This window comes from Polyodon spathula, chromosome 16 (assembly GCF_017654505.1).
Source record: "Polyodon spathula isolate WHYD16114869_AA chromosome 16, ASM1765450v1, whole genome shotgun sequence".
Classification (NCBI taxonomy): Eukaryota; Metazoa; Chordata; class Actinopteri; order Acipenseriformes; family Polyodontidae; genus Polyodon; species Polyodon spathula.
The window spans coordinates 4,892,481-4,912,075 of record NC_054549.1 but is presented as its reverse complement, the minus strand read 5'-3'; the positions used below and the strand labels follow the sequence as shown (position 1 = coordinate 4,912,075).

General features: G+C 40.7%; 2 protein-coding genes across 7 annotated transcripts in view; both read left to right on the top strand.

The window, feature by feature from the left end:
• Window positions 1-421: 421 nt before the first annotated feature.
• Window positions 422-8,226, top strand: LOC121329385 (adaptin ear-binding coat-associated protein 2-like). Of its 2 annotated transcripts, none has more exons than XM_041274966.1 (8): window positions 422-553; window positions 2,121-2,221; window positions 3,375-3,479; window positions 3,579-3,660; window positions 4,181-4,292; window positions 4,428-4,596; window positions 5,022-5,100; window positions 5,384-8,226. In XM_041274966.1, exons 1-8 carry the CDS (start codon window positions 462-464, stop codon window positions 5,430-5,432), a joined length of 789 nt encoding a protein of 262 aa, XP_041130900.1. In that variant the 5' UTR covers window positions 422-461; the 3' UTR covers window positions 5,433-8,226. The 2 variants fall into 2 exon arrangements, with proteins under 2 accessions (XP_041130900.1, XP_041130899.1); XM_041274965.1 differs by having other exon boundaries at window positions 5,019-5,100.
• A 1,362-nt stretch (window positions 8,227-9,588) lies between these two features.
• The window catches only part of LOC121328617 (rootletin-like), a 38,143-nt gene continuing 28,136 nt past the window's right edge, over window positions 9,589-19,595 (top strand). For 3 of the 5 annotated variants that reach the window (XM_041273460.1, XM_041273459.1, XM_041273458.1), the window contains exons 1-3: window positions 13,627-14,074; window positions 16,507-16,639; window positions 16,997-17,142. In XM_041273460.1, the coding sequence (XP_041129394.1) occupies window positions 14,009-14,074; window positions 16,507-16,639; window positions 16,997-17,142 (345 nt within the window). In that variant the 5' untranslated portion in view covers window positions 13,627-14,008. Of the gene's footprint in view, window positions 9,702-11,197; window positions 11,264-13,626; window positions 14,075-16,506; window positions 16,640-16,996; window positions 17,143-19,595 lie in introns of those variants that run through there. The other 2 variants (XM_041273461.1, XM_041273462.1) reach the window with 2 other exon arrangements.

Sequence of the window (19,595 nt, the reverse complement as noted above, 5' to 3'; positions counted from 1 at the left end):
CCATATTGACGAGTCCCAGCAGAATTTCATATTACGCACTCAGTACATCAGAACTAATAGATAAACCTCCCGACCTCAACAATATAATGCATAATCAATATTGAAACCACCAGCTGAATCAACAGCCACACATATCGTTAACAAGGTGTATGGATTGAATATGAAATAATACTGTCAAACGCAACTAGAGGTTGCTAATTATATGTTATTGGAAATACCAATTGTCTAAACAAACAACGAATTACCATCGGATGGAAATGTGCCCCTTCAGTTTATTGTTGCTTAAAACTTTTAGTCTAAAAAATACTTCTACTGTATAATGGAAGACTGGTCCTGGGTAGGCCAGCAGCGATTCCTCCGAAAACAGGAGGTGGCGCCTTTTCTCTCGGCGGCGGTCTTCCCTCCCCTCCCCTCACGGCTGAACAAGCTGATCTTTTTAGTTCCTAGTTAGCAGGGCAAAGATGGCAGAGAGCGGTTACGAGTCGGTGATATGTGTAAAGCCGGAGGTGCACGTCTACCGCATCCCGCCGAGGGCGACGAACCGGGGCTACAGGTAGGTCCAGCAGGGGGGGGGTGCGCGTCCGAACCGGACAGAGTCTGCGGCGAGTCCAGGATCCAGTGGACGCGGTTAGGCCCGGTTGGGTAGTGCACTTTCATTCAGGAAGTTTCCCAACTCAAAATAAACAAAAAGTGCAGTAGAATATTTTTATTTATTTATTTATTTTTAAATTGACATTATACAATTCTGTGAACGCTAACATAATGACAACACGTGTAGTTAGGTGTAACTTATTTCATACGGCGCCGCTAATAATGTAAATAGAAAGTAAAGTGACATTTAGTTTACGTCATCTTTTAATGTATGTGTAGCTTGGCAGTGTACACGCACATATATTGTTAAGCACGCTGTGTTATTTAAATAGAATCGTAGAATTACATTACGTTTTATTAATATTATTAATTACTATGTATTAGTTATGTGTACACAGTAAACGAAGCGCGCGTCACTATGTTTTAAGTAACTTACTACAGAGTACGGTAAGCCTACGTAAAACAAATGTTGCTTAAATAAGGCCGCACGCTTTCTTTATTATAGACTCAAACAAATACATTCTATAATTTGTTACCAGTGAGTGCATTTAAAATAATAAATACATAAATAAAAAGGTAGTATGATTCAGTGACCAACAGATGTTCTGTATGTGTTCAAATGAGCCTTTCCTGGCTAGGTCTGGTTTATCGAGCTGCTAGTTGCAATGGCCCAACACTGAGGGGGTGGGGAGGGCTGCATGAAACACCACAAACAATGCAGGCTTTGTGTTGCAGAGAGTACAGGTCATGTGATATTTATATGCTTCAGTAATAATAATAGCCACTTTCTGTATGATAGGTCAGTTGAAATAAACAGCTTTTGTTGTTGTTAACATGGCATTGTAATGCAGTTTTACTTCAGTACAACGCAGACTGAATTTTGCACGGGATTGAGAGACTGCTCGTATCAAAGATCTGTTAAAAACTACCTGGTTCACAATATGCATTGAAACCCCTTGTAGACTATTCTATTACAGCACCACCTTATGATGCAAGGTGCAAACCACGCCACCCTCTTCCCATTGGCCTGCTGTTGTTAATACCTGCCAGTTTTCAGTGCGTTAAGTGGTGCATCATTTTTCCTGGCATGTCTATAAACCGGTCAGTAGCAGATGCTTTCACAAGTGGGGATTTCAGAACACACTGTAACACAGCAGGCTTTGGGCTTGTAATGGTCTTATCTAGGAGGCTGTTTGTTTTTCACGAGGTAGACTGTCACTTTGGGTTTTAGAGATTGTTTAACAAAGCATAGCACTGGAAAAAATTAAGACCGCTAACAGGGATGAAATTATGCCTCCTATTGTGGCAGTTTCACCCATTCCACATCTTAATATAAGCCCAGGTGCATGGAAACAAGCTCAGTTTATACAACATGGTAAAACCAGGAATGGTACCAACTGCTGTGCAATAAGTCGTATTTCCATCCCTGCCTAATGTTGTGCAAGTCAATGATCATCGTATATTTATTAGAAATAAATACACCTGGGATCCCTGCTGGCTCCTTTAATAACCCAGTGCTTTCTTGACAGGGCTGCAGACTGGAAGCTGGATCAGCCGTCATGGAGTGGGAGAATGAGGATAACCGCGAAGGGGAAGATTGCATACATTAAACTGGAGGATAAAACATCAGGTGCCGTTTCCTCTCATGCCACACTGACTTTTTTTTTAGAATATTTTTTAGTTTGAAGGTTAACGTTTTAAACGTGCACACACTTTAGATTATGTACTGTTAAACTATATTACACATTAGGCATTTTCATATTTCTTAAGCTTATTTTAGGCTACATTTTGTGTTGCTTACTTAATGCTGGACACTGTTTACCAGGGTTTAACTAGGCAATTTCTGAATGTTAGTTTTCGTTTCATTGCATTTCAGTCCCTATATGAACGTGGCACAATCGGGTAGTGTCTGGTATAAGTGTGAACGGCACAGTTTAGTGTCTAATAAATGATTTGTAAGCATGGAAGCTCTAGTTTAGTTCTGGTAATATAAGCTGAGAGCAAAGGGCTGGTTTAGCAGAAATGGATGAGGCAATGTGATGTGTTGGATCCACTAGCGCACCTTGTGTGACCCTCCACCTTATAAAAATGAGCGCAGGGACAAACATGGAAGATTCAGACAAGTATTCAAGTATTTGTTCATTTGCAAAAACCTTATCAAAGCCATTATATGCAAGACTGTATTAAAGATGAAAGATGTTGTAGAAGAAAGAATAGCTTGTGAAATGTCTACTTTACCTCACTGAATTAACTACACAAGAAAGGATGCTGTACAGTAGTTGCAGTATAAAATAATCTTGTGTGTATTTCAGGTAAGAACAGTACAAAAAGTAGACCATGCTTTTTTTTTTCTCATAATCCCTGTCATTGTCCCAATAAACAAAGTACCCACAGACGTATTTTTATGAAGTAATAACATGACGGTTTAGCTTTATTAAACACATCAAATAAAATACATGTGAAAGGGGGTATTGTACAATTAAAATATCTATATTTACTCGCTGTTTTATTTCTCTTTTATTACATTCCACATACCAAAAACTAGGATCGCAACATGAAAGAAAAACAAAACATTGATCACAACGCAAGACATTTTCTTGAGCGTTTTATAAAACGTCAGGCATTTTGGAGTGACGTACGTGTACCTGTATCATGTGGCAGACAGAAACTGACTAATTTTTGACAGCCAGAGTAAATGGAGGACCAAGAGTGGCTGTGGTGTTCTGTTTTGTTAAGCAGAAAGCTTGCCCCTCAGATGTGCTGGGTTGTGTTTGTTCTCATAGGGGAGCTGTTTGCCCAGGCACCAGTAGAGCAGTACCCAGGGATCTCGGTGGAGAGTGTCACTGACTCCAGCAGATACTTTGTCGTTCGCATCGAAGATGGAAACGGTACGTTCTTGTCTCAGTGTGTCACTTTGTGATTTTAACAAAACTGTAACCCTGGTAGAAAAAAAAGTCTCTTGATGGGGTCTTCGGTTTCGCCCCCAGGACGGCACGCTTTTATTGGGATTGGATTTGTGGATCGAGGGGATTCCTTCGACTTTAACGTAGCGCTTCAGGATCATTTCAAGTAAGATTGTTCAGGAAAACATTTTCTCTCTCATTGCCTTGCTGAATTGGGGTGTTGGGTGGTCCAACCAGAAGAAGGATGGGATCTCCTCAACGGTTTAAAAGTGATTTCAACTCCTCGGTTATCTGTTTAGCTTCATATAAAAAAAAAAAAAAAAAAAAAATTAGTCATTTAGCGGACGCTTTTATCCAAAATGACTTTCAGAGACTAACAACTGCTGCTGCAGCAGAGTCGCTTACAACAGGGCCTCTGTTTTACATCTCATCTGAAGGATAATAAAAGTGGGATTTTAAAGCGCATGTGCCTTCACTTCAAATCCCAGTTCAGACAACATTGATTTGTACACTTGGATAGAATTAGTACATAAGAGAGAGTGAGATGCTGTTTTATTTGGGACAACATTTATTGAAAATGTTATTTGAATGTTTGCCTGTCCTTGCTAATGGTCCTATGAAACACTGAGTTTTAGCTGCATGCTGTAAGCCAGCTGTTCACTGACCCTGTATAAATTTGGTTGTAGATGGGTGCGGCAGGAGGGAGAGCTGGCCAAGCAAGCGCAGAGCGGGGAGAACGCTGGCCCCAAACTGGACCTCGGCTTCAAGGAGGGACAGACAATCAAAATCAACATTGGGGTGAGCTAGCGTGCGTAGTGATTGCTTTTCTACCTGCAGAATCTACATAGAACAGGGCAGCTGCAGTGTTCGGGGTACTAGGAAGCAGTGTGGGCATGATGTCTTAATTTTTTTAAATTAATTAATTTGTTTCAGAATATAAAGAAAAAAGAAGACAAAACATCTAAGTCCCGACCAGCAGGCAGTGGCTTTTTACCCCCTCCCCCTGGTGGCAAGGGTCTTGGTATGATCCCACCTCCAGCAAGCCAACCCCCTGGACTGATTCAGCCCCCTCTATCTCAGCCGCCACTGACGTCTACTTCAGGTATGGTAGGACAGCAATCACGGGGCTGCACATATGTAGCTGCATCAAATGCATACAGTTTAAAAGTCCTCAGCTTCTCCCATCTCTGTTTGATCTATTCATGCAGTCTATTCAACTCCAGTATCCTAAACTCTGGAGACATTTTTGTAACCGTGTATTAAGAAAAACTGATGGTTTTTAATTAACGAGAAGGACTTTTCTGCTAGCAAAGCAAAGGGATACCACGTGTCATTAAACAAAAGTTAACAATCCAGACAAAATGCAATCTTTATTTTATATGTAGCGCCGCGAGTAAAAGCCATACAAAATAATATCCGTGATTCCAAAGGAAACAAACAGAGACTGCCCTGAGAAAGTGTAGCCTTGAAGAAGCGCCTTTTTACAGTGGTGTGTGGTAACTCTGTTCGTTCTCATTTATTCAGCAGACATGCTATTTGATCGCAGCCCCCCGGCCCCCTCCAGCAGTGGGACTGATTTGTGGGGTGACTTCGCCGCTGCCCCCAGGTGAGTTAGTCTGAGAGGGGCAGTGGGGCTTTAATCATCTGGGTGATGTCATTTCACTTCTCACTATCTTCATTGTGCAGGCTGCATCTCACATTTTTGTAGTCAACAAGCCAAACTCCTGCTGTAACCTGTTTGTACCTGACCTAATTTGTTTTATGAGTTTACCTGTTTGAACAATTGGTTGTTTTAGCGAGATTATAAAAAGATATGCAAGAATGTAGCATGTGCTTTATGTTAAGAGGTATGCTGTCTGAGCATTTATTTATTTGTTTACCTTTTACAGCTCAGCTCCTGGTCAGACCTCTCAGACTCCAAACTGGGTCCAGTTTTAATGGATCCCAGATTTCCAGTTTCCTCGCCACATTCCCAGGATGAGGGGCTTGTTTGCAGTGAGGACCAGCGTTTTTACTGCCGGTCGGCGCTGTGGGATTGGGGATCAGATTTGGAGCACTTCTATTCTGGTATCGCTCCAGTTAACTTGGTGTTCACTTTTGTGTTTTACGTGGTCCAGCCCAAACCGAATCTGTAGTTCAAAGGAGAAGTTCACTTTCTACTATAAATCAAGGTAAAACGAGTCCTGGGAAAAGAGTTTAGGAAGATACCATCTGGAAAAATGCATTGCATAATACAAATATAAACCAGCCAGTATCACTTCGTGGAAATGTTCCCTCTTCCAACTAAACACTTTCAATTAAAATGAATGATTGCCAAGCTTTTCTGCAGTCATTTAACACAAGGTACTTTCAGTCTGGATCAACAATTGCATTTTCTATAGAAAATCAACACAAAGCGAACTGAACCAGCTTCGGCCCCAGAGTGAACCAGTCCCAATGGAACAGACGTCTTTTTTTCTCAGATACTGGGAGCCTCTCTGCTGGTATCTTAATCCTGTTTCCTGATTCCAGGGAATTCCTTTAACTTTCATTCCATCCCCACGTCCCTTTCCCAAAAAAAACTAAAACAATTTTACACGCAGGCATTACAGCTGTGGATCGCGTATTGTATGCTCTCAAAACATGTTCTGCGCATGTTCAAAATCAATCTGTTATATTGAAGCTTTGAGTCCACTAAAAAGAATCCATTCTGATGGTGTGAGACAGCTGTGCTTGTTTGAAGGACAGAAACCTCACTGTCGATCGCATGTTACAGTATTCTAAATTGACATTTAAATATATTCATGTGTATCACAGTGCATTTTATATATATTTTTTATCTTCCAGAATATTTTTTTAAATATGCTGAAATATCTAAAAGTCATATGAAATGTGTTAATGTGTTTTAATCCAAGGCAGCGATCTTTGAGCATGACAGCACCTTATCACGACTGTGTAAAATGACAGTGTGTGTGTTTGTCTTGAAATGTTTTGCAAAGAGGCTTAGGAAGGTATTACACTTTCTAAGCTGAAATAGCGCTGAGGATGCAATTTAGTATTCCAGGAATGTGCAGTCCCCAGGCCTAAAGTAAGAGATCTGTGTATTGTAGAAACTGGAAACTATACAAATAAGCAAATTAGAGGAAAACATTATAGGGTTTTTTTGGTTCAATTTCTACTAATTCCTCTAACTACAGTAAAGCGTGGTTTGGGATAGGCGCCACAATGTGGGCTTTCCCTAATGCAGTTCAGTGTTCTGACTTGAATGAGCACATGCAGTCTTTTCGCTTGTTTCGTACACCTTGCTTGTTATTTTATGGGGTTGGGGGGGATCTTTGAATTTCTTCCAAACCCTGCAACCTTAGCTCTTGCAAGTGCCTTTACTTTATTTCAATACTAAAGCTGTGTTTCTGAAACAGTCTAAGCCCTTTTTTAATTAAACTATTCCCAGACCCAGTCATCCCTGTTTTTAATGATGGAATTACTGATCTAAATACTGCTACTGTTAAAATAGGCCTGCTTGCCAAAGTAATGAGAAGTGATGTGCTTTTGGGTGTCGTCGGAGTGTTGTGTGTTTGTTTTTTCTTATTAAAAAAAAAAGAAAAAAGTTAAATGGGGACTTAATAGAGGAATTCTGCTGTAAATTGAATTTTCATAGCAGTACCAGTGTTCTGTCCTGTACATGAGTTTTATGAAGCTACTTTTTAAAGTAAAAAACCCAAAGCTTGCAGCTACTTCTGAGGCCCAACATCTAAAAAATAGAGCATTCTGCATGTTCTAAAATGTCACTTATTCTACATTTGAGGTGTGCAGCCCAATGCTAAATTGTAATTAAGTGGTAGATTATAAAATTACTATGCACTGACCCATTTAATTTTTTTATTTGACTCTAAATGGCCTGTTTATCTATTCATCCACGACATTCATTCCCAAATTCCAGTGACAGATTTCAGTTTTTTTTTTTTTTTTTTGTGGTGCTGCAGCTGATGGACCAGCCGACACACGGCGTTGCACTAGATCACGTTTTATGTATATATGTACAATCCACTGAGTGCGGTGTGCAGCAGTGGTAATGTGGGAGCTTGTTGTAAAAACAATTTGTGGTTCTTCATGTGTTGGATATTTAGCAGGCCAGCGCATTGGTTAACAGCCAGATCAGAGTACCTTCCTGTGAATGCGGCTCTCCACTATCTCCTGTGTCCACGGCGTTTTGGCTCACTTTGTAGTGATGTTGCATTTTGTCATGTGACCGGGTCTTATAAGGAATGTACCTGTTTCACATTTGCAGTTTTATCAAGATCTTCTGAACTGCTTACTCAGTTGGAATAACATTTGATGTAGGCATTCCTTAGCACAAGTTATTGATGGTACAAGACTTTTTGAATGGGTTTTGGGCTAATGACTTCTGAAGTTAGTACCCAAATGTAATTTTGCGAGCACATGCTACAGCCTGCTTGTCTGAGAAACTACTTTTCCATTATTGATGAAACTACAGAACTTCTTTTGAGATGCTTATCATGCTATGGTTGTGTAATTGAATGTGAAGGCAGGTCCACTAATGCTTTTTAAATGCTCCTATAATATGTTTTTTGTAACACATTATTCGTGAAGTTGGGTTTACTGGGTGGGTGGGTTTGGGGGCTGTCTTTATTACTCAAGTGCCTTTCAGGGTTTTTTTGCATGGACTGTTAAAACCAGCTGCTGAACGGGATACCATAGGTTGTAAATAAAGAATGTTGTCTTACCTGTCAAAGCCTCCTGGAATGAGTTTCTTTATTTGTGTGTTTCTCGTAAGAAGCAAACGGGACCGAAGAAGCATCAGCTACCTTGCCTTGTGTACTTTGGGATTAAGCCAGAGATGCAGCCAAGCAACTTTGACAATGGCACGATGATAGGATTTGTGCTCAACTCTTTCAACACTGCAGCCCTGTATACAGGTCTTGGGAAGGTGACTCCATTCATAATAGCAGACTAGGAAACCGATCTAATGCACTCTGACCATTATGTTTATTTTTCTGTATAAGACACTGAAACTATTAATTAAGTTCTCCTACGTGAGCCGTTCTGTTCCTAATGCTGAAATAGTTCATAAATATTAAGGACTGGCTGCATACTGAATCACTCTTTGTGTGTATATGTAGAGTAGGGACAACACATAGTTAAAACGATTGCTTTTGAAAAGCTGCTACCCCATGTATCTGAGTGACCATCCCTTTTATTTATTTTATATCAGAATTGTCATTGTTTTGTAACTTGACTTGAGCTTGGTTGTACAGCTGTCTGTTGCTACCTTCAACCCCCCCTTTGAAATGAGCTGTCAATTGATTTTAGTTTGCAATATAGTTAAAACAACTTTTTAAACAGCAGTAGATTCATTCTAGTTCTTTTAATGTTTCTTCTTTCAGTTTTATCCTGTCGTGCAGCTCATCAATGCTTCTTTCGTGGTTCTATAAAATCAGATTGTATTAAAATAGAACTAAAGGTAACCAATATCACTTCATTCCAGAGGGCACTATTTTAATCCTGAAGAGCTTTGTTCAGATTGATTAATCGCCTCTTGGCAAACTAATCTGTATTTTCTTAATATATAAAGAAGAAAGTTTGTCTATCTGTTCCTTTATCCGTTCGAACCCCGCAGGAGCCAGCGCAACCACACTTTGCATGGCCTTCTCTTTCATCCAGGGGAAGGTCGAGGGCTGTGTTTGGATCCACACTTTTGTCCCCTGGGGTACTTTATTTAGTAACCCCCATAGCTGGATCACTACAGTCGCCATGTATCTCAAATTAAAGAAACCCACAAAACCAAAAAATAAAAAGAACACTTCAGCTAGTCCTTTGTAAAGTGAGTGATGAAACAAGCTTTAAAGAGATGGTTTGACCTGAAAGCTCTGGACTCTATGTCCCCAGGCTAGTCACAAGTGAGTTACCTGCACAGGCAAGAGTTGCTGGTGGAGAGATTTCCATGGTGACCGCATGCCTCCAAGCAATGCTGTTGAGTTAAGTTGAAGCAGCAGAAACTGTTTGTTTAAGCATTGTTTGATTCCTTGGTGTGATAAGCTCTTGGTTGTGACAGTGTTCCTGGTTACCAAGCTGGAGAGCAAAAGGCCCAAGCGATCTAAGCAAGCAGAGCAGGTAGCTGAACACGACTGCAGAGAGAGCTTTAGACTGAGCACAAGGACTGCAGCTTTGAACTCGCTGTGCAAAAACAACAAGAGTGCTGAACATACAGTAAGTAACGGATACCTACAGTGTAATTGTTTTAAAATGTTTCAGCTGGTGGATCCTCAGCATGCCCCTTTCTGACTGAGTGCGATAACGATATAGACCTATGGACAAAAGTATTGCATCATCGAGGATTGTAGGACTGAGACACACATACACACACACACACACACACAATATATATATATATATATATATATATATATATATATATATATATATATATATATATATATATAAGCGAATTTTAAACAAAGAAACTACAAACTGACACTGGAAAAGTAGGGAAGCCAAATAGTAACCGAGTTTTTCATAATGTCACGTTTTTCAGTTTTGTCTCAGGTTTTCATTGTGTATGGGGAAATCTACAAAGCGGTATGTAATTCAATGTGGTAACGTAACATTCAACAGGTTTAAGTCGACTTTATGTTTATTCTATAAGGTGATGCGAAACGTTTGGCCGGATAGCTGCACATCACTGAAACATTGGCCTATTTTTATTAGTGTGTTAAGTTATAAACAGAAATAGGAAATAAAGCAGGATATCCTAAGTTTTAGGCACGGAACAGTGCTCAGCTGCAGGAAGCTAGAATTTAATAATGCCAGTGGGTGTACAATCAGCAATACTGCTGTTGAGAAAATACCAGTACTGAACTGAACTAGAAAACTACATTTTTATATTCAGACTATGGTCAAATTGTTGGGCCGCAGAGATGATCAGACCAGTCTGTGCTTTTCTCTCTTGTTTGTCTCTGTAGAGCAGTGATTGGAGAAGGTGTTACGCCAGCATCCTTTTTGAAAACTTGGGAACAAGCTCACTTAGCTTTCATTTCTCTACTTTTAATATTACAAAAAAACTTTAATAATGCAAAAAGTACTACAGTAATAACACTACAGTCTTTTGGACAACAGTAGTACTGCAAGTTACGTATTAATTACATTATGTATTGATTACATAAAACATTTACTGCAATGGCATTCGCTCCTACCGCAGCGCGTTTAGTGGAATATTCAAAGTTAGTCCGATGCAGTACTGTTACAATGTACAGAATGCTGCAGCATCCTGCTTTTTAACGTAGTGTACAAGACACAGTTCATAACTACAGTACTTGCAAAATCTACTTTGAACACCAAGTGGGCATCTGTGTGATTTGACGGGTCTGCATATACCAAACCAGTGGTATACACTCCCCGTAGTATCCATGTCAAGGCTGACGCCGTATTTCTCGTTCTACAGCTGTACTGTTTTCCGCTTCTCAAAGCGGACAATTGAGATACAGTTCTGGCTACGTCTCACAATGGTGGGGTTTTTATATTGCAAAATCAAGGATACTCTAGCTCCACCCTCAGAGCGTGCAACTGATTTAGGCGTCCAGGGAACAGTAAACTGTGCTCTCCCATCGCCCCTCCTTCCGCAAAATCAATGCAAAAGCGCATCCAATCTGCAACGCTCAAATATGGTTTGCACTAACACACACAGTTAGGATTTTTAAAAAAACCCAGACGGCGGCAAACACGAGAAGATACTGGGGAGAGTTTTGGGGGGGAAATAAATACCAAAGAATAAGGTAGGATTTGCACACATTTATGATTAAGAAAACGAAAGCAAATTCTGCAAAAGAAAAACAAAGGAAACTCAGTCTTGGACTGGAAATTAATTGAAGGCAACCAGGATGCAAAGACTTGAACTGTGTGGGAGGAGGAAACACTGATTGTTTGTTTGTTTTCTTAATGGATTAATTACTAGAAGTGCAGGTCGCAACACTGCAGGTGGACAGTGCGTTAATTGAAAAATAAAAGCGACAACCGTGTTGATAACTGTCTGTTTAGCCAGGTTACCTTGGCAGATGGGAAGTGAAGTGTGATAAAGTATGTTGATTTTAAAGTGCAATATTTAGCTGGATGTTGTATGCAAAATAAAACAGCATAGCCTATTTATATATTTACATGCCGATTTGAGAGTGTTTTATATAGAGAAATTGCCAGCGTAAAGTATCAAGCGAGCAATATGATTGCGTTCTAAAAATCTGCGTGTGAGCGTTTAATAATTTGGAGTGACTTACGTCATCAATGGTAATCATAATGTAATTTGTAATTGTATGCTGTAGTTATGAAAAATATGCGGTTCATTGCAGCTTGTATTTAAGCACTTTATGTTTTGGTACACGAAACGCCTGGATTTAAAAGTTTTGCGTTTTTATAATAAAAATCCCAAAAGCGTTTTTTTTTTTTTTTTTTTTTTTTTGGATCTGAAGCGTTTGAAAACAGATAACTAGTATCGATGTTAATCTGCTTTTACACTTCTATTTTCCTTTGTCCTCTGACTTCCCTAACTGCTTTACAGATTCTGGGTTTTACTTCATTTTAAATAATTATTTACATAAACATGTTGGATTTGAGCAGAGATTAAGGAAACTCCTATCATGATCATTTGTTCAACAAGATCAAGCTCAATGAACTTCTTCAACGCAGTTATTCACAGAGGAATGCATTTCTGTCCTCGTTAAAAGTTGGACTGGCTTTGTGGGTTAGTGTAACGACTTTCGAGAGCTTTTTATTAAGCACGGTTTCCTGCAGACAGCTGTGCAGACGTCATCTGTCAACACGTGCTCAGGACATCCTGCTAGTGTAATCTGGGCAGTGCTGTAACGGTTTTCGTAGAGATGACCATTTATCACGCCCAACAGTGATTCATAATCTAGAAACACTTCTGATTCTACAGTTGCATAAAAGAAGAATGGTGCAAAAGTGAATTATGATGTATTTTGTTATCAGTTTGTATGTGACAGTGTATCAGGACATTGTAACATCATGTGTTCAGTGGGCACTAGGTTTGCGTTAATGAATGCTGTACAGAATTGAGTACAGCTGGATTTGATTACCATTGTGATGTCGGAGGACCAGTGCAAGGATATGGACAGATATATATATATATTTAAATTGGGGACATATGATTTCAAAAATACATGTCCAGGATATGTGATAAAGTATAATTGTAGTATATAGAGTGTTAAACACTGTTATAGAGCAAGATATGCTTCCCACTGAGCACCCTGTAGAGGTAATTGAGTCAGACACAGCCTCGTTCTAATTATCTCCGCACTGGCTTGCCTAGCTTGCCACGGGCTATCTCTTGCGTCAAAAGTATTGCTTCAAGTCACATGTGACGATGGTCAAGACACCAGATCCGATGGACATTGACAGAGGGCTGCTGGTAGGGGCCTGGTGCTTTGAGTCCTGCAGAATTGACTGAAGGAACAGTTTCAAAAGCACAGTGCGTGCCATTCTCAAAAGCAGACTTTCTGCAGAGTTCAACACCAGCACCTCTTTAGAAGGAGCTCCCTACTGGTGCCCACGATGGCTGGTGCAATAAGGGAATTCCACTCTCTGTGGAATGTTCTGGGGTCTTAGTTCTGCTGCCAGTGACAGCCTGACCACTTTTGCTGCAGAGCTAAATGAAAAAGATGTGTTAGTAACTATGGAGATGCGGTTTTCAGGTTGAAGAGGGAGGAGTGGGCTACGCTACGTGCATTGTATATTCAGATTCACCGCCTGCTTGTCTGCTGGGTCCTACTGCTCTTGACGAGTTCTGATTGAGGACAGGGAAGTGTATTTGTGAAAGTTTGTTTGTGTTTTTCTTTTTCTTTTTTTAGTTAGTGCTTAAAAAGCGTTCTTATTTTATTTAAATTGAATTTACCCCCTGCGCTCTATCTATCTATCTATCTATCTATCTATCTATCTATCTATCTATCTATCTGTCTATCTATCATTCGGTATGTTATATTTTAGACACAGCGAAAGAATCCCGTGGCGTCTAGGACCCCACGGTCAGATACCCCAAAGTAGTTGGGCGTGATTTTCGCTCGAGGCCCCTCCCCCTTGCCCTGGACCAGCCGCTGGGACAGGGGATTTAAATCAAATTCTGATTGCCACTGTCCTGTCTGCAAAATCAGCGTGCAGGCAAGCAGCGAGCAAGAGGACCGTGTTTAATTGTGTAGGAGGATCAGTGCAAGAATATGTACATATAAAAAATACACATTTAAGCAGACATTAGAAATTGTCGACGGAATATATGCGTCATTTATTTGTCCAGTATATATGTGATAAAGAATTATTGTAGTTGACACAGGTCGTATGATTCTCGTAATCCCGGCTTGTTTCTGTGCCGCGGGATATGCAATGTTTTTTTTTTTTTTCCAGTGGAATTTGTGTGCTTTGGTATTGAGCTGAAGACTGTGTACTTGGAATGAGCGCCGTCAAACAATAATTTGCATGCAACTTGTTGAACTGAATGGTTCAGCTGTCGTTATCAAATGAGCGCCTCTGGAGATCTGAAGTCGCAAATCGGGGGAGAGTTGAAACTAGAAGCCGTTATTCAGGTCTGTGTGTGTGTGTGTGTGTGTATATATATATATATATATATATATATATATATATATATATATATATATATATATATATTTATTTATTTATTTTTTACAGCGCGCCCGCACAATAATCACGGCTATAATCAATTAAGAACGCATTTTATTCTCTGTGTAAGTTATAGTTCTACAGCAACAAACCCAGTCTCGCGTTGTATGTCAATGCATTGAATGCGACGCATGTGAAGAACAGTAAACTGTATAAACAGCAACAAACCCAGTCTCGCGTTGTATGTCAATGCATTGAATGCGACGCATGTGAAGAACAGTAAACTGTATAAACATAGTTATAGTCATTAAGATATTATTGATATTTGAAAAAAAAAAAAAACAAAGTAACAAAAAACAAAAACAATACCGACTTTGGTGTATAATGCGGTACCGTTCTGTGCCTTAGTCCCTAATAGATATACCCTATTGTATCTAACTTCTACTGTACAATAGCCTCACAAAAATGAGTGTAGCCAATCATATAACATATACCAAGTGCAGTAAGTTGTTCTACTAATATAGTAACCATATAAAACAATAATGTGGAAAATGCTTCTCTGTGCAAGCGTCTGGATACGTTGTCCCCTCCGCAATATTTACTATTCTGAAACAAAAAGCCCACTTTCCCTTATCCGCGGCTACCGTCAGAGAGCAATTTCTGATGCATTCCTAAACGAGTTGCATGTGTGGAACTCACGCTGTGCAGTAAACTGTAAAAAAAATAAATCGTGTTTAAAACGACCGTCTTACAACACCATCGACGTGCAATAACAGGGTAAACATCGGTTTGTTGCACAGCCTATCCTTTTGTAAGAATTGTAATATTGATCAACGCTACTGTATTTGTGCCGCACTGTAAAACGCAATGTTGACAAACACATTAGTGTTTTGCTTTGATTGCTTTACTTTCACAAAAACGCAACAAAGCGTTTATGAAATAAACAAAAAGTATTGCAACACGAATGGGGTTATATTCGCTTGCATAAAATTTGTTTCATTTTTAAACACTTGGCTTGCAGTGCAGTCCGAATTTGATTTGATTAACTGTTTTATTTTTCAGAATTAATCTTTTAGCACAAACTTATGTCGTGTACATCCAGTTGTGTAGATCAAGAGATCAGAGCTAATCGGGGTCTGCCTGAGGTAATAATGTCCAATATGCTAACCAGTCAATAGGGTCTTCTTTAAAAATGTTTATTTGAAATCTGCTTTTTTAAATTAATAAAATAATGTTGATATTCACGAATCTGTTTTTAAATAAGACAGTAACAGGCACTGACAGTGACATTATGTCTTTATGAACAGACTGTTTAGAATTGCTGTGAGTCTTCCTGAGGTGACACTGTCTCTGAAGGTGTTGGTAAACAATGTAGCAGGTGTAATCAATGCGGGGTGCGGAGTGATAGCCAGTGAAACTGACGCATACAGAACGAGCTTGCCAGCCTTCTCGCTTAAAAAAAGTATTTACATTTTAACGGGCTGTTCATATACATATTTAATACATATTTATATACGACTACAAAAAAGGGGGGGGGGGGGGGGGGGGGGGGGGGGGGGGGGGCTTTCTTTAAATAGAGTTAAACCATTGAAGGACCTAATGTATTTTATATATTATTTATAAACCCCCTCACTATTTGTTCTGGCTACTTCAGCAGGAGTTTATTAAAGACATTTCGCCTGAGCGCATTGTGTCAAATCTCACAAGGTACGCAGTGCAGTGTGCACCAATTTTAACAAATGTAGGCACACTTCCAAATAGCTGGAATACCCTTCGGAGATGAACAGTATTCCTTTTGCAAAATACATGAATACCTGTCTACCCGCTTGGATCTGGCATTGCCCTGGTCAGGGGGCATGTTCTCCTGGTGTACCCTGGGCGCCTTGTTTACTCTGCAAGGCTGAAAGTGGTAGTTTATTTCAACATCGTTGCAGATCAATACTACCCTTGCACCCTGATTGTGCTGGCTGTTTTCTAGACAGTAATACACTGTCTAGCTATTCCAGTGTTGTGTGTGAATTGTAGAGGAGTATAACAAAGACATTAAGACGTCTTCCATGGCCTCCACAGTCCCTGAATCCAGTTGAGCACATTTGGGATGAACTTGAACTGAATGGGCTAACATCTCTCAAGACACATTCCAGCACCTTATGGATTCTCTGCCATGTGTGTCAAGGCTATGATCAGGGTAAACGGTGGCCCAACACGATATTAAGGGCAGGGCCTAGTAAAGTGGCCAGCAAGTGCAAGCAATTCAAATATAGTTTAATTTTTTTTGTGCTTGTCATTCAATCATTTGCCTGGAGATAGCAACCCGAAGACCATCGTGCTTCATGTTACAGCCCAGCTGGTCTGGTTGAGGTTCCCTGTGTGTATCATGGTGTTTATTCTCTCTCAGAGGCTGGAGGAGAGTGTGCTGTCATCAGCAGACGAGAAGAGCTTCACCCTGCGAGGCGACACCCAGGACTCCCCGCCCACCCCGCTGCCTGCGCGAATCAGAGAGATTGTCACCAAGAACCTGACTGAGGACAGTGAGTGGTGTCCTCTCTCTTTCTCTCTCTCTGTCACACCACACTAAGTCTATTTATTACCAATATATATTATGACTCTGTGTTTGAAAGGATTCATAAAACTTAATTGTGACAATAAATCCATGTGATATACAGTAAGTGTGTATAGTGTTCAGTATTTACCAGCACAACACTAAGTCTTTATGAACACAGCCTTCACCCTTTCTCTCACTCTTCCTGCCTTATTGAACAAACTCAAATTGTCAAAAGGACTTTATTTGGCCAATTTAAAGCAGGTATTGGTGCAGGTAAAGTAGTAGATCAGATGCAGCGTGTCTGCCCCTGTTCTTACTGTCCCTCCTGCTCTCTCACTCACAGCTCCAGTAGCCATGGCCTCCGTGATCTCTCTCCAGGAGGAGAACAGGATCCTCCAGCAGGAGCTATCCCGGGTCGAGGACTTGCTGGCTCAGAGCCGTGCCGAGCGCGATGAACTGGCTATCAAATACAACGCCATCAGTGAGCGAGTGAGTCCCACTGCACACACACAACAGAGCGGACTACTGCAGACCAGTATAGAACAGCATACCACTGTACAAAAAATCCGGACTGACCTACACCAGTACAGACCAGCACAGCACTCTGCAGACCAGTATATAACAGAACATACCACTGTCCAGATCAGCCTAGACCAGTACAGACCAGCACAGCACTCTGCAGACCAGTATAAAACCGAGCATACTACTGTTCAGATCAGCCTAGACCAGCACAGGCCACTGCAAACCAATATATCATGCTCCAGAATTGCCTACATCATTACAGACCAGCCTGGCCAGTACCAAACAGACTCGTCACTGTAGTGTATAAAAGGCAGGCGTGCCAGTAAAAGTTTCAGTTCTTGAACGCCAGTCTGGTGTGGAGATGCTTGCCTTGTCCACAGTACAGCTCATTGCAGGCCTGTTCAGACCTGCCTGTTAATAAATCAGCTGTGAGGTGGCAGAGCAAGCATTTTAATCGCTGCAGAGTCCCTGTGTGCAAACCCAGTCTCCTGAAGTCTTTCGCGAATGCCATCCATTCGTGGCGTTTGTTGTCTCCTAGGTTACATCGAATAAACTTTAACCCGTTTCCCCTTAATTGAAGGTGGGTTAAAAAAGTATTTGTTTTGGATTTTATTAAATAGTTGAACCTAGCTGAAATGTACACAGGTATTTAAAATGACTATTACTCATTTATGGTGCAGATGGAAGTCATGTCTCCGTTGGCTCTCCTTAGTAGTGAGCTGGGACCCAGGAAACTCAAGGTAGTTATCCTGTACTCCTTTTCAGTATAGTAATGCTAGAGAGGGACTGTGCTAACTTAGATGAAAAGCAGCACCTCACTCATACAACAGATATTGAAGCTGACATAATACACCCTGGGCTTCCATAATCCATGAACAGGGCATGCCTTGCACCTCTGTGATCTACTCTCTTTCAGATCAACCAACCATTGACCGAAACATTTGAAGCCCTCATTCTCTGACTTGGATTGGCTATTAAAAGCTATATTTTGGGACCCACTTTGTTGCTTTGTAGTCTATGAAGTATTTGTTAGATGTCATTCCTCACGTTCCTCAATGCTGGTGCATGCAGTGCCTGGTACTATATTTTCTGATAGCTGAATCACTATTAAGGGTTTGAGTCGCTTGTCTATTTTTCCTGAAGCTCCTGGTTTCCTGGACGTTTGTTTTGAAGTGTTGTTTTTTGCACACTGGATGTTTAAAGCATACCTAACGTTGTGTTGTATGACTCGATGTGTTAATACTGGCTGACTCCTCATTCCGTATGCTGCTGTAGGGTTTATTATTACAGCCCTAGCTGTAGCTTGTATAGCTTTATGGGGCTTGCCGGAGAAAAGGAAAGGCGAAGCCAAAAATGCTTTCATTTGACAATGACCGGTCTGTTTAATCCCAGTGGGGGATTCGTGTTAATCCCTCTTGATTCAGAGACGTTGGCTGACAGTCGGGACACAGTCTTTCTCTGCCTGCCTCACTGCCCTTCTCACTTTCTCATGCATACTGTCTTTCTTTCAGCTTAGAGGGTCTAAAGATTGCAAATAAGTAGTTACATTACCCCAGAGATTGATAAATCCTATAAGCTAATGTGTTATGTTTGTGTGTCTCTTATTGCAGTTTGGGAGAGTTTTTTTTTTTTTTTTTTTTTTTTTTGTCATACGATACTGTGATTTTATTTATTTAATACATCATTACATGTTGATCAGGGTTTCAGACCCAAGAGCAAATCCAATGCACCACATCGCTCTGCTTTTAATGCGATTCTATAGAGGAGAGAGCGGGCTTCCCAGCTTGGCATGTCACTATAGCAGCCGTTATTGGAATGAACAAAGTGGCCAGTTGCTATGGCGGCAGTCGCCCATGGAGATGTAAAACTCTTCCTTGAATGGTGCAGGTCTCTTTGTGCAGGAGGGACTGAACTGCTTGGGTTTACTGGAGAAGGAGGAGATGGGTTTAATGGGGAAAGCAATTCACAAAGAAAGACATTCCTGGAGCTACCCCCACAAACACAGGGTTTAACCAGTGACAGTGCGCTACTCACAGTATTTATTCAATTGCATTTATTTGATTATATATTTGTATTGTGTAATGAGATAAAACTATAACTGAAGTCGTTTTGTCAAAACATGTGTTTACTTGATTCTCAGTCAATGTTTAGAGTTGTTGTAGCTTTGGCGATACTTTATTATTATTGAGTTGAGAGAGAGAGAGAGAGAGATTGCTGTATGCTGCTGCCTCTCTACAGTTGCATGCAGAGTGAGGTGGGAGATTTACTGAGGGATCTGTGATTGTGAAGGAATTGGTCAGGGGAATGGCGGAGGGGAGAGCGAGTGAAGGGGTCACTCTGGGGGTCCCCAAAGAGGACGGGCTCTACGTGCAGAAGAGGGTGGAGCGGGCAAGTGCAGAGGCTAGCTAGGCCTGAGGTGT

Bases quoted from the DNA above. Each gene is read 5' to 3' on its own strand.
- LOC121329385 (XM_041274965.1), top strand. From the start codon at position 462: ATGGCAGAGAGCGGTTACGAGTCGGTGATATGTGTAAAGCCGGAGGTG. The intron at 554-2,120 runs GTAGGTCCAGCA...CTTTCTTGACAG, and splicing joins GCGACGAACCGGGGCTACAG to GGCTGCAGACTGGAAGCTGG. The intron at 3,480-3,578 runs GTACGTTCTTGT...TTTCGCCCCCAG, and splicing joins TCGCATCGAAGATGGAAACG to GACGGCACGCTTTTATTGGG.